The sequence below is a fragment of the Dermacentor variabilis genome, chromosome 1 (genome assembly GCF_050947875.1).
Source record: "Dermacentor variabilis isolate Ectoservices chromosome 1, ASM5094787v1, whole genome shotgun sequence".
NCBI lineage: Eukaryota > Metazoa > Arthropoda > Arachnida > Ixodida > Ixodidae > Dermacentor > Dermacentor variabilis.
Genome location: NC_134568.1, coordinates 112117202 through 112131648, shown reverse-complemented (window position 1 = coordinate 112131648; position 14447 = coordinate 112117202). Strand labels below are relative to the sequence as shown.

The 14447-nt window shown below is 46.5% G+C and overlaps 1 protein-coding gene across 11 annotated transcripts in view; it reads left to right on the top strand.

The window, feature by feature from the left end:
- Positions 1-14447, top strand: part of LOC142582887 (uncharacterized) — a 98901-nt gene that overhangs the window by 48135 nt on the left and 36319 nt on the right. For all 11 annotated transcript variants that reach the window (XM_075693004.1, XM_075693013.1, XM_075692990.1 and 8 more), the window contains exons 9-10: positions 7100-7168; positions 9279-9424. In XM_075693004.1, coding sequence (XP_075549119.1) covers positions 7100-7168; positions 9279-9424 — 215 coding nt within the window. The remainder of the gene's footprint in view (positions 1-7099; positions 7169-9278; positions 9425-14447) is intronic.

Sequence of the window (14447 nt, the reverse complement as noted above, 5' to 3'; positions counted from 1 at the left end):
TGCTTCCCAAACTCCAAAGCGCAAGCGCCTTGTCTCTCGGCGCCCGAGTAACCCCGCAGCAGCGCGACACTCGCGCCATCTCTCACACCGCGCTTGTACCACTCCGACCGCCGCGGCCCACGCGGCGACGCCGCACGGAGACGGGGGCTATGCAGGAAAACAAGATATCAGGGGACGCGCGAGAGTCGCGCTTCCCCACATCGTTCGATATATCGGGAGTCGCTGCTATTTTTGTTCGATGTAAGCGGAATTTTTGCTGTGTATACTGATTGTAACTATGCCTTATCCAGAAATTGTTCGATATATGGAATAATTAGATGTAAATGGGTTCGATATAGTCGCGTTCGACTGTATGCGGAGCTTTCCATAATGCTGTCCGTAAATATTCTTGGTCACTTACACATGCATAGGCATCTGACACATCGATGTCTATGGGCAACATCATTATTGGCACTGTGCCAAGACAACGTGCTTGGCACAGAGTCAAGACGATTGGTCCTAATGCAATATTTGAAGCCAATCATCCAAGCAAAACCAGTTCTAGATATTCAAAAATCTGATGCTGCCACTTTCTGCATAGTAATAAATTGCGGACAGTACATCACTTCAAAAACCAAAACTGGACTGCGGAAGAATGCATTTGTCAACCTTTAGCAGATAGCCACGAGTGATGCGGCACTTACGCCTGTCGCACAAGCATGAATCGAGCATCCTTTCAAGCCGTGACCTCGTTGGAACATTGTGGGTTTGCATGCTGGCTTCTTTTGGGTGCAGCGTGTGGGCTGATCACACCTGCTCAAGAGTGTCGATCTTCTTTCTCCACATCACGATTAATACACTGCGACCACATTGATGCATCATTGATAGCATCCTAAATAAGAAAAGGAAAAAAAGAAAGGACTTCGACTCCTAGTTCATCACTGCTATGTGAGACTGCAACAAAATGGCAGAGAGCAGCCGAGCAAGTGGGCGCGAGCGGTGATGGGCAGAAAGAAGGGGTAAAGAAAAGAGGAGAGGGCAGCCCAGGGCGGTGTCTGGCTCAGCTAGCGATCTGCCCCCAGGTAAAAACGGAAGTGTAAGGGACGATGCCGACATTGCCCTGTTGCCTTATCCCTGATACTTTCTTCGAGATATCCGGATATTCGGCAAAAAATTTTCAAGATAATATTCGCGAAAAACACATCAGGATAAAACCATAGCCGGAAAAAAATTTCGCCTTTAGCGATATTTCGAAATATCAGTTTTTAGCGGAAACCACGGGTTTTAGAGACCAAAAAATTATTAAAAATTAATATTTTGAAAACTATTTTCGGAATTTCCAACTATTATTCAGCCACTTTGCCAAATTTTTCGCATTAGAAATCAATATTTTAGCCGTAATATAAATTTTTGGCACCAGTGTGGGCTAAATATGAGCCAAAGATTCCGTTAAAAAGCGCTTTTTCCACTGTGCATGACGGCCCCCCTAGTCGTTCCGTCGTGCCAACCCGTATATCGTTTGAAAGAGCAGTCACTCGTCTTCATTTTGCCGCCACCACTGGCTCCGTCCGCACATTGGCAAGGAAGAAATTCTGCCTGAAAAAGAAGACCCAATGCGTGCTGTAATTGGTCGACAAAGGCACGTGACCCTCAGCTAGCCACACCATTGGCTAGACTGTTGTCGTCTGCATCACTCCGCGGCCGCGCCGCACACGCCGTGCCTGCCAACGAGGTTTCCCACGCTGACAGCGATGCCAACCTCCACCCCGAAGTTTGCTATGAAGTTCAAATATAGAAAAAAAAAAGGAAGAGGAAGTCGGCGTACAACGTTAAAAAACGACACTACACCGTGCCGCTTTCCCGCAGTTGAACGATGCCGGAGATCCCGATGGCGTGTTAGGCCTAGTCCCCTGAAGCGCTCCTGACAACGGCCGCATTTCATCGACGTTTCGGCATGACGCTACTATTCTGCAGCTGGAACTTTTGCGGCATATTGACAGTGGAGCTCAAGGAAAACTTCCAGCTTTAGCGCCAATTCCTGCTACTGACCGAAAATCGGAACCACTAAATAGCATTGACGACACTGCTGCCGGGACAAACAAGATGCTGGCTACGTCTGCTGAGCACGCATCTGCTGAAAACTTGCAGCGGGTGCTCAGAAGGCATCACTGTAGTGACACTAGCCAGACAGACTACATTCGTGGAGGCTACTAATGTAGTAGCACTTGTATATATTCAAATATTTTATGGTGTACTGCTATAAAAATAAGCTCATTTTGTTTTTTCAAGTTTTCTCAGAATCTCATTTTTGGTGTTTTTTTTAACTTGTTGAAGCACTATCTCGGTCGGGTCTTCAGGGCACGTAGAATCATAATTTTAACAGCGACATGTAGCCACATCTGTGTACTACACAATGCTAGGAGCAGATTTTTTAATTTCGCTTTTGTAAATTAAAGCCTGGCTACTAATTGGAACACATGATTGCCATGTCTGGAGATCGAACTTCAAATTGCTGTAAAATTGCTAATAGCTGCAATTTAAAAAAAGTAGTCCTACAGTTGTGTTTACACCTTGTAGTATCCAGCCATATGTCTTTATAAACATTCTGGCTGCTGCTCTTCTTACAGTTGTTCAGATAAACAATAGGTCATTAATTTTAATTGCATCTGGAACCACTCGGTCAATTTAAAAAGTAATTATATTTTTGAAATCAGCATTAAATACTCTGTCTGGGTCACAGTTCTCATTAAATTTAGTCAAAAAATAATAAAAAAAGTTTCTAAACCCCTCTTCCCCCCTTAAGTTAGCGAGGGCTTACTGTTTATTTGAACTCGTATCCATCATTACTGTTAGGGCCAGTGCAATCTTTTCTTTGGTTAAAATGCTATAACAAAAAAATTCACTGAAGATTATGATAGTCCTTAATGCGAAATTTGAGAGCAGCTCTATATGTGTTTTCATTTTGTGATACCGTATTTACTGGAATCTAGGCCAACCCCCATTCTAAGCTGACCCCCTAAAGTCTGAAGCCAACAAAAAATATGTATACTACCTCGAATGTAGGCCGAACAAAAAAGTGAGGACAGCGTTCACAAAATGCAAACAGCATTTATTGAATCTGAACGTCCAGAGCTCATTCAACGTCGTCGTCGCTGCTAGACTCGTCGCTGTGTTCCTTGTCACTGTCACCTTCAAACAGTGCACTATCTTCGGTACCATCAAGCGCATTAGCTATGCTGCACTTCTTAAAGGCGCGCACGATCAAAGTACCTGGGATGTCGTCACATGCTGCAGCTACCCAGCCCGCCAGCTGCGATAGCGATGCACGTTTGATGCAGCCTGTTGCCGTTAGCATGTGGTCTTCGTCAGTCAACCAATTCGTGTAATATTTCCGCAGACAATCCTTGAAAGGTTTGTTGATGCAGACATCAAGTGGCTGCAACTGGCCCGTCATGCCGCCCGGTATGACAGCGAGGTCCGTGTTTGCGTGGGCGAGCACAGCCTTCACGTTGTCAGTCAAGTGCCCACGGTAAGAGTCGATGACAAGGAGCGAGTTCTTTGTCAAAAGGGCTCCTGGACGCCGTCGCCACACAATCTTAACCCACTCTTCCACCATCGCACCCATCATGCACCCGTTCTCATTTGCCCGCACAATGACATTTCTTGGTAAAGTTTCTCGAGCAGGCAATGTCTTTCTTTTAAATATCATATAAGGAGGGAGTTTATGTCCATCAGCTGTGCAGCACAGCATCACAGTTGCGCGCTGCTGCTCGTAGCCTGCAGAGCTCACCTTCACCTCCTTGGCGCTCTTTTCATACATGGTGTACGCCACTGGCATATCAAAATAATAGCCGTCTGGTCGGCGTTTCCGATTTGCCCAAAGTTGTAGCCTGCCGCTTCTCTCTTTTGCAGCACGTAGCGCTGAAAAGCTATCATCTTTTCTTCAAAATCACTTGTTAGCTTCTGGGTGATTGAAGTGCGACGTCGGAGGCTGAAGCCGAAGTGCTTCATGAATTTCTGAAGCCAGCCCCGGCTGGCTTTCAAATCCTTTGGCGTTAGGCCTCACTCCCTCGAAAGTTCCCTAGCTTTCGCTTGAAGCACTTCTGTTGTCACTGGAAGGGCAGCTGCTCTCTGCGTCCAAACAAAGTTAGCCAAAACTGTCTTCACTTCATGGTGACGGCCTTTCTTTTGTCCGCTAAATGCCATCCTTGTTGCGGCGCACGCAAAGAGCTGCTGTCGTTGTCCCCTCCAACGACGGATGTTTTTCTCGTCGATACCGAAGTCCTGCCCGGTTTGAAGGTTGGACGATGCCTCTGCGGCTATCACAATTTTTCTCTTGAAAGTGGCACTGTAGTGGCATGTCCTGCTTGGTGCCATCGCGATAACACCACGCCGCACACCGATATGGCCGACACGACACAGATCAAAATGGCGGCCTCGCTTGTGTACGGTTGGCTACAGGCACGGCTAATAGCGGCTGCAATACTGACTTTTCTACATGGCGCTAGCTATGCACCATATTTAGCAGTTTCAATGAAAAACTGGCGTGTTTTTTAAAATCCTCGAATCTAAGCTGACCCTAGAGTTTGGAATATGATTATTTGAAAAAAAAAACTATCGGCCTAGATTCGAATAAATGCGGTATGTTGGCTGGCGCGGACAATTTCTCTCGTGGCACATTCCAAACAGAGCGAAGTATGGTGCGTCTGCCTTGCTAATTGGGAGATCGCGAGAGGCAACTTGTGGGTGACGTGTGGGTGCGATTCACAGCAGCTGTAATGCATTCACTGCCAGCGGCGACAAAACAAGGACACTTGAATGCACTGTAGGTAGCCAAAAGAAACTAAAGATAAAGAAGGAAAAGAAACGGGCCCTTCTCTGCATTTCTTGTAAGAAAATAAATTTTATTGTTATTTTACTTGACACGTGCTCGTCTGCACTTGCCAGTGAGGTTTGTGTACAGAAATAGGCATAAAAACTAATACTGTTGTCTCAGTAGGTCTCTTGTTTCCCTTCTTTGCTTGTTAGGAAAGCTGCTCTGGAGTCGTGAAGGCAGGAGGATTTCAAGTTGGAGCTGTGGTGCAAAAGTACTTTCTCAAATTGTAGTATTAGTATATATATTGCTGTAGAAGGACTGAGTCCAGAAAAGCTAATGAATTCATTAAATTTTGAATCTGATGAATTGGGATTCATAATGTTGAAGTCCAACTGTATCGACTTTTCTTGTTTGCTGTCCATGTCCAGGGTTTGTACAGGTCTGTGAAACACTTGGAATCCTGGAATTTTTTGTATTCCCTGAAAACTGTTTAATTTATTGGGCATGGCTATTTCTCCTCTATAACAGGCAGACCTTGATGTTGAGTCAAATGAAACAACCATGCGTAAGGTGGTATACCAGCTGCTTTGAAGTTGGCTTGCATGGCATGCTTTTGTACATAAATTGTGTGTTTGCATATTGGTCAGGCAAACTGATGACACAGGCTGATTGTTTTCTGCGTTGGTAATGGCTCCCAGCCAAGGCAAGAAAAAAACAAATTGGGTTCACACATCGAGACTTTTCAGTCAGCTTCCTATGCTGTTTGTGGTTTATTTTTGTCCCCGAAACCTCTGCAAGGTACACAATGGCTAGGAGCGTATGTTGCAGCTAAGTCTGGTGGGAAGTTGAATACTCTCACCTACAGCCCAAATGATAACCGCTTATGCTGTTTTTATGGAGGAACTTAACTTTTGAACTGTGATGCTTCGCCCTTGTCTGTATGCCTGTTTTGTTGAGTCATGGTCATTCATAGCTGCAGCACCAATAGTCAAAAGAGGGATGTCAATGGAGCCAATGTTTTGACAAGGGGACAACTACTCTTTTTTTTGTATATATATAGGTCACTTTCAGCCAGCCTCAGTGGGGGAGAATAAGTGGGTGTGTAAAGTGGAATGAGGGAAGTCGAAATGTTCAAAAAAGGGCAGTCTAGCTGTGACAGCAAGGAAAGGCGAGAGAGAGGGAGAAGGGTTCTTCCAAGAAGCAGCAATGCCAAAAAAAAGAAAATGCTCAAGTGTGCGCAGGTGTTGTCAAACCAGTGGGCTTAGATTTGCTAGAAAACGGGAAGTAAGGAGAGACAAATAGGCTTTATAGAGTTTAAAAACTAGCGAATGAAAGAGAGAGAGGAGAAAAAGAAAAACTTAAAAGCTCCTGTTATCACTATCTCAACTAAGGACTCCCCCATTTTGAACATTTCGATTTCCTTCATTCTACTTTATGCATCTGCTTATTCTGCCCCATTGGGCTTGGCAGAGAGTGAATTACCTACACAGACGCTTTCAAGGAAAGCAGTTGCCCTAGTGAAGAGAAATCTTCTGTTTGGCCACTGTTCGTGTTCATCATCCTGCGATCCTATCTTGCATATGTACATCACATGGCTCTTCATTGGCTTTTCCTATTGGAGCACGCTGTGACAGTGTTTGCTGCGTGTGTGGTTTTAATGTGGCAGTGGCATGACATGTACTATAGTACTTTTACTCAAACAGGAGGTGCTCCATGCAGGGCAGTTGCAGCATTGTCAGGTGTAGTATGCAAAAAGATTACACAGAGAAAGCACGATGCACACACAAGGTGCCACTTGCAATTGGTTTATTGAGCAGTGAGTGAAGGCCACTTATACTGAAACATTTTTGACCATCGGTGCATAGTTTAGTGTCACTCGAAAGTGCATAGAAATTATTTCGTCTTCTAGAGCTACTGCATGATGGATTATGTGACACTCATGAGAAAATCTTGACAGAGCCTTGAAAGGCCTTGAATATTCTTGAACTTTTCTTTTTTTTGAGAATCCTTACAAATCAGGAACACCTTCGAATGCTCTGTGCTTTGTGTGTGCTCTGAGCTGTGACGTTGAAATGCTGTCCTCAATAGAAAACCCGAGAGAACATAGCTTACAAGTTGTTTTTATGCAAGCAGCTGCCCTTTCAGATTTATGCAATTGTACGAGTTTTTTCTGTTTTCCTAGTGTGTTACTTTTTATGAAATGTGTAGAGATGTTGTAGAAATGAGTACTGGGGTTTGTCTTTGAGTGTAAATGTCCATCCTTGTTTTGTTGAATTGTCAGATGACACTCGCATTTCTTTTCAGGACATCATGCGAAGATAATTCACGGCCCCGAAAGCCCTGCAACTGTACGAAGTCCCAGTGTCTCAAATTGCAAGTGACTTTTTCTCTTTATAATGCTTGTTGCATCATAATTTAATACATTAGACATGTAACAGTGCCCTTTACATAGCTGATGTTTTTCAGCACTTTAGCTTTAATATGAAGTGAAACAAATTCACTTAATCTAGAATGTCGGGTATGTCAAATACAGTGCACGATTTGTTTGCTTAATTTTCAAAAAAGGCAGTGTATCAAGTGAATTAAAATAATCCCATTCAAATAACCCCCCACACCCATGTGGCCACAGTGGCGAGAGGCGGCCTGCGCAGCCGGCCGGTTGGTGTCATCGGGTTGTTGCCGGCCATCCACTGCTGTTCACAGACACAGTCTTTAAAGGGCTTGTTGAGCACGACATCCAGTAGCTGAAGTGTTGACGGCATGCCTCCCGGAATGACGGCGAGCTCCGTCCTCCCGTCGCGGAGCGCCTTTCGCGGTCAAGTGCCCGCGAAAGGCATCCAAGACGAGCATGCTCGGACACTGCAGGAGTGCGCCGGGTCGCCGATTCCAGACGGTCTTGATCCAATTGAGCATGAGGGCCTCGTCCATATAGCCCTTTTCATTCACGCAAACGACAACATCCCTCGGGAAAGCCTCTTTCGGCAGCGTCTTCCTCTTGAAGATTATTTATGGGGGCAGCTTTCTGCAGTCTGCAGTACACGTGAGCATCACCCTGAAGCGCGAATGCTCGTTCCCCATAGAAAGTAGCTTGACTTCTTTTGCGCTGCGTTCGCACACTATGGTGGGCGACGGCATGTTTGAACCACACCGGCATTTCATCAGCTTTGCCGATCTGTCCCAACGTGTAGCCATGCTGCTGCTGGAGACGGATAACATAGCGCTGGAACTCGACCAGCTTGTCCTCGTATGCCTCTTGCAGCTTCTGGCAGATTGATGTGCACCGTTGAAGTGTGAATGCCTTGCGTTGCATGAAGTGACGAACCCAGTAAATGGAATCCTTGAATTGTTCCTTGGGCAGTCTGGACTCTCGGGCGATCTCGATAGCTTTGATGCGGATGAGTTCCGCTGTCACTGGCAAAGATCTAGCATGATGCTCGCGGACAAAATCCGCCACCTTGTCTTCGAGCTCCGGGTGCACCGCGCGGCGCCCGCGAAAAGAAGTCATCCGCGCGTTGCAGGCAGACAGCTTGACTTTCTGCGTTAGCCAGTACCGGACGCTTTTTTCCGAGATACCAAATTGCCGCTAGTCGGATATGTTCCCATACATTTCAGCATATTCGGTTATTTTCTTTTTAAACGCCGCGGTGAACTGACGTCAAGTACTCGTACTCATTTTGCGGGTTGTCGGGAAATAAGCAACGCCAGGAACGATTGCTGCACAAAACGGGAAGATGGCATCGGTCCAACTGCGTAGGCCGCGTTAACGTTGGGCCGCGTCTGTCACCAAGGAGGCGATAACGATGCAGAGGCCGGAAGGTTTGCGCTCCTACATGTTGCCAGACGACTATTCAGGTTGTGCCAAGGGCTGGTATATAAGTCGAGGGGTGACCTTTTAGTAATATTTTTTGGAAAAAACCTCGACCTATATTCCGCACTATACGGTATCTGCTTTGTCACTCCATGTGAGACTACCTTTTCACATTGCCATTTTCATAAGAAGTTGTCTGGCGATTGCATTGCCTTTCCGTTCTCTTGTATAACAAGAATAGACTACCCATGGCCTTTTGGCTTTCCGCAAGCATTTAAGCTAAGTTATGTCTGGGTTAAGGTAACTGATGCTTCAGTTAAACAAACTGGTACTTGGATAAAACTGAGTGAGAAAGCCATTAGTTATAGAACATTCTATGTAGGTAGCCATGTTCATGAAGTAGTTGAATCTAGCTGCATTGAACCTCAATATAACAAATTATCGGATAAAACGAAGTTAATAAAAAATTGTCTCATAGCTATTACAGTGTAACGGATATGTTTATGACTAATGTAGGCTATAACGAAGCCATTTTTGTGTAAGATGTGATTTCATTATAACGAGGTTCAATTGCACCAACTCTTTGAACTCTGTTTAACCAATCTTTTAAGCATGAAACAAATCCTTGCAGTATTTCAGTCCCTTATGCTAAATTGTTTTTTCTCTTGGTTACAGGTATTGTGACTGTTTTGCCAATGGAGAATTTTGTCATAGCTGCAACTGCAATAACTGTTTCAATAACCTGGAGCATGAAGAGGAACGTCAGAAGGCTATTGGAGCCTGTTTAGAAAGGAATCCCAACGCATTTCGTCCAAAAATTGGTGTGTACTGGTGCTCTCTGAGCAGTACTTTCCAAGATGAATTTTTCTGCTTGGTATGATGTCACTTGCTGTTCTCTGGTGCAAATCTGTGCTGCTATACCGTTTTCTTCCCTCGCCAGAATATGTTGAAATGGAACTTTTATTACATATGTCAGATAGCCGTTGTTTTCATAGGCAAGTTGAAACTGTGTTTGAGAATTATTCGAGAGACTTCGAGAATTATTCAACGCAACATGTGTTATTTGTGTGAGCTGTTGCTTGAATTGACGAATTGAAGTTTAGAGAATAAATAAAACACACAAACAGAATGTCTGCATGTTTTTTGTTTTACTTCGCACCGAAGCAAGAGAGATGTACTTCCGCTTCGTCTGCTTGTTCTGACGGTTGTGCAATCATGTGTGCAAGTACCAAAACTATGCCATTTTCTAGCGTGTTCCATCACAGGATCATGCTCTACGATCCGCTTATTCTGACTCAGTATTCGTCTAGCACTGAATTATACTGGTAGTCATGCACCTTGTGCACAGCATGCAAAATTGTGTGCTGCGCAAAATGAGAGAATCTCAACAGCTCACGCTCGACGCCATCAGCAAAAGTGTGCAGCGTAGGGGGGGGGGGGTGAAAAAGAAATGAAGGTGGCCATTTTTTATGACTAAGTTTGACGACATATAACTTTGCTCGAAAATGGCCTGAAACAACAATTTATAGCTTGCGGACACGCTGTGAACATTCAGAATTGATTCAGTGTGCATTATGTTACCGTGCAAGTTGCTGTTAATTAGCTCATTAGGCCATTAACAAAGAACATTATTTTTTATATATCATAAAAAATATTTATCATGGGAAAAAAATAATTGCATGTCTGAAATCAGCTGGTAAAAATACATAAACTGTCGAAATTTCATTAAAATTGTTAAAGAAAGCAAAAAAGTCATTGAAAGTGCCTTGTCCAACCTTGTCATGTCTAAGTTTAGCTGTAGTGTTTTGGAAACGATGTTATAGTAAAAAATTGCTACATGGGATACGACTCTGCACCCTTGAAAAAGCTTTGACAGGGCCTTGAAAGTGGCATTGCTGGTCACGTTGTGCGCTTTTGTTGTCGTAACATGTCCTCGCACCGTGACGCCTTCGACCAGTTTCCCTACGTGTCACAACATGCCACCGAGATACGCTGTCAAGATGCCGCTGACTGGCTGCTGAGACCCTTCAATCGTGACCACCGTTCAGACAGTCGCTGTTCTCCCTCTCCACGTCGACGGTTGCTAGCACCTATGTGTCGTTAGCCACCTACTTCCAAGGAGGACTGGCTAGCGCAGTTCTGGAGGCAAAAACTGCAAGCTCATTGAACTTTCTAAGGCCTCAATTTTCACCATGGAATGACATTGATGTCCATATCGAGGGAGCATCCACCCAAGCGCTTATCGATACCGGGGCTGCCGTTTCCGTCATCCATGAAAATCTTTGTCGCCAGCTGAAAAAAGTCACGACCTCTCCATCTGGCATGGCACTCTGCACTGCTAGCGCACAACGCATTCATCCTACAGCTGTATGCACCGCCCGTGTAGTCATCCAAGACATTTTGTACATCATCGAATTTCTTGTGTTGCCCTCCTGTTCTCATGATCTCATCCCCAGGTGGAACTTCCTGTCACGTCATAGTGCCATTATTGATAGTTCTCGCACACAAGTGGCTCTTTCGCCGCTATGTGACTCGCCATCGGTCGGTACCGACCTCAATGTTCACAAAGTCTTCGTTGATAATGATACTGATCTACCTCCGGAGACGTTGGTGCTTGTGACCTTGTCGTGTACTGCCGTGCCAGACTCAACTGTGTTGTTTATGCCATCTGGCAGGCTTGCTCACCACAGGGACTTATTTCTCCCATTTGCCATCCTCACTGTTAGGTCTGAATCCGCTTTGATACCCATCTGTAATCCGCACCGGTATTCAGTGACCATACTGCGCGGTGAGACCTTAGAATTTGTGCAAGCGGTCACTTCTATTGAAGACCTTGACGTTTACAATGGCGCCACCAGTTTACATCTGGACACCATAACTTCCGTCTCATCCGCAGTTTTCGACAACACCATCGCCGCAGACCTTTCGCCCTCTCATCGCACTCAACTTCTTACTCTACTGAACAAGTTTGTTTCTTCATTCGATTGCAATGAACCATCCTTGGGTCGCATGACAAGTGTCTCTCATACTATTGACACCGGTTCCCATGCCCCCTTGCGACAGCATGCGTATTGCGTTTCCACAGAAGAGCGCCGAGTTATCACAGAACAAGAGGACGACATGCTGCACTGAGGTGCCATTCGGCCTTCTCAAAGGCCTTGGTTGTCACCTGTCGTTCTAGTGCAAAAAAAAGATGGCACCATTCGGCTTTGTATCGATCGATTATCGCCGCCTAAACAGGATTACAAGAAAAGACGTCTACCCACTGCCTCGGATTGACGATGCTCTTGACTGCCTGCAAGGTGCCAGGTACTTCTTGTCTTGGGATCTCCACTCTGGCTATTGGCAGGTTCCCATGGCTAAGGCTGACCGCCCAAAGACAGCTTTCGTCACTCCCAATGGCCTGTATGAGTTTAACGTTATGCCTTTCAGGCTCTGCAATGCTCCCGCTACCTTCGAGCGCATGATTGATACCATCCATCGCGGACACTGGTGGAAGACTTGTTTATGTTACCTGTGTGACATAGTTGTTTTCTCACAGGATTTTCTGACACATCTCGCCCATCTGCAGAACATCCTGACCCTTCTCACTTCTGCTGGCTTACAGCTCAACCTCAAAGAAGTGCCGTTTCGCTGCCCAAAAATTAACTGTCTTGGGTCACATTGTCTCGAAAGACAGCATCCTTCCTGATCCCGACAAGCTTCGCGCAGTCGCTGAGTTTCCGAAGCCCACATTTATCAAGGCCCTGCGAAGTTTCGTAGACCTGTGCTTTTATTTTTGACGCTTTGTGTGGAACTTCGCCTTTATTATCGCACCCTTGACGAAGCTGCTTACCGCAAGCAAAGGCATTTCCACATGGTCATCAGTATGCGATGAAGCCTTTGACAAGTTACGCGAGTTGCTGACTTCACCATTACGATTTCGATCACCATTACGATTCTTCGCCACTACGACCCAACTACGCCGACAGAAGTTCACACCGAAGCCAGTGGTGTTGGCCTTGGTGCAGTCTTGGCCCAACAGAAAACCACGAATGAATATGTCGTGGCTTATGCCAGCCGTACCCTTAAAAAAGCTGAGATGAATTACACCGTTACAGAGAAGGAATGCTTAGCCATCATTTGGGCATTGGGCAAGTTTCCTTACCTCTATGGCTGTCCTTTCAGCATCATCACTGACCATCACGCCCTTTGTTGGCTCTCCTCCTTGAAAGGCCCGTCGGGCCGCCTCGGCCGTTGGGCGCTTCGCCTGCAGGAATATTACATTGGTGTCGGATACCGCTCTGGTCAAAAGCATTCAGACGCTGACGCGCTCTCTCACTCACCGATGACACGTGATGTGGCTTCTCTTTCCGTTCCTTCTCCGACCTCAGACTTGTCACTACTGACGGCTATTGATATGCCCTCCGTGCAACGCAAGGATCCATCGCTTGCCCTGCTGCTCGACTACCTTGCTGCTCCATCGGTCGTTCCTTCAACGCGGACGCCACGCTGTCAAGCAGCCCACATTGCCGTGCGAGCCAACACCTTCTACCGCTGCAACTATATGCCTGACGGTTGGAAATGGCTTCTGGCTATCCCTCTTCACATGCGCTCCGATATGTGAGCGTACTTCTATGCTGACCCTCAAAGCGCCCACGCCGGTGTCCTAAATACCTTCACAAGGCTGCGTCAATGACATTACTGGTGTGGAATGTATTGGTTTGTGCAGCGGTATGTTCGGTCATGCACCGCCTGCCAAAAAAAACTCCCCCATTGCAGCCAACTGGCCCAATACAGCCGCTACCTTGCCCTGCTCGACCGTTTGGCTGCGTAGGCATCGACCGCTATGGCCCGCTCCGATACAGCGGATGTGGAAACCGCTGGATTATTGTTGGCGTTGGTCACCTGATGCGCTACACCAAGACCGCACGGCTCTTCCAGCTGCGACTGCGCACGATGTTGCGATATTCATTCTTGGCAACTTTTTCCTTCGTCACGGTGCTCCTCGAAGACTACACAGTGATAGGGGTCGTGTCTTCTTGTCAGAAGCGATACAATCCCTCCTTCGCAAGTGCCAGATCATTCACCAGAATTCGACCACGTATCACCCCCAAACGAACGGCTTCAACCGAACACTGGGCGACATGTTGAGGATGTACGTCTCGTCCGACCACACCAATTGGGACACCGTACTCTCGTTCGTTACTTTCGCTTATAACACCGCGACACAAGCGATCACCGGTCTTTCACCTTTTTTTCTCTTGAATGGGCGTGAGCCTTCGTGTTCTCTGAATACTATCCTGCCCTACTCACCTGACGCTTCCGAGTGCACAACTATTTCAAAAGTCGCCCGATAAACTGAAAATTGCCGCCACCTGGCTCGTTCGTTGACCAGCGAGGATCAGGGGCGTCAGAAGACAAGACGCGACAGTCATCAGGCAACGCCCACCTTCCCTGCTGGCTCCCTTGTTTGGCTACGGATACCACCTCACATGCCTGGCCTTTCTCCTACACTACTTGCACGGTACCGCGGTCCGTCCCGGATTATTGACGCCTCCTCCCCTGTGAACTATATCGTTGAGCCCGTCACACCATCGCCGGACCTTCATTGGCGAGGTTGCGAGACGGTGCATGTTAGCCGGCTGAAGCCTTATTTCGACCCCCTCATCTTCTCTGCTCCCTGAATCGCCAGGATGGCCCCGTTTCACACTCGGGGCCAATGTAATGAAGCAGACGCGCCTCGTGTTTCCGATAGCAGCTCGGAGACGAAGGCGACGACCCATGCTGTGATTTGCAAGAGAGCTCGGGCTGTGCGCTGCTGCTAGGCTGCTGTTTATCTGCTGCTTCTCATCTTTAATTAAA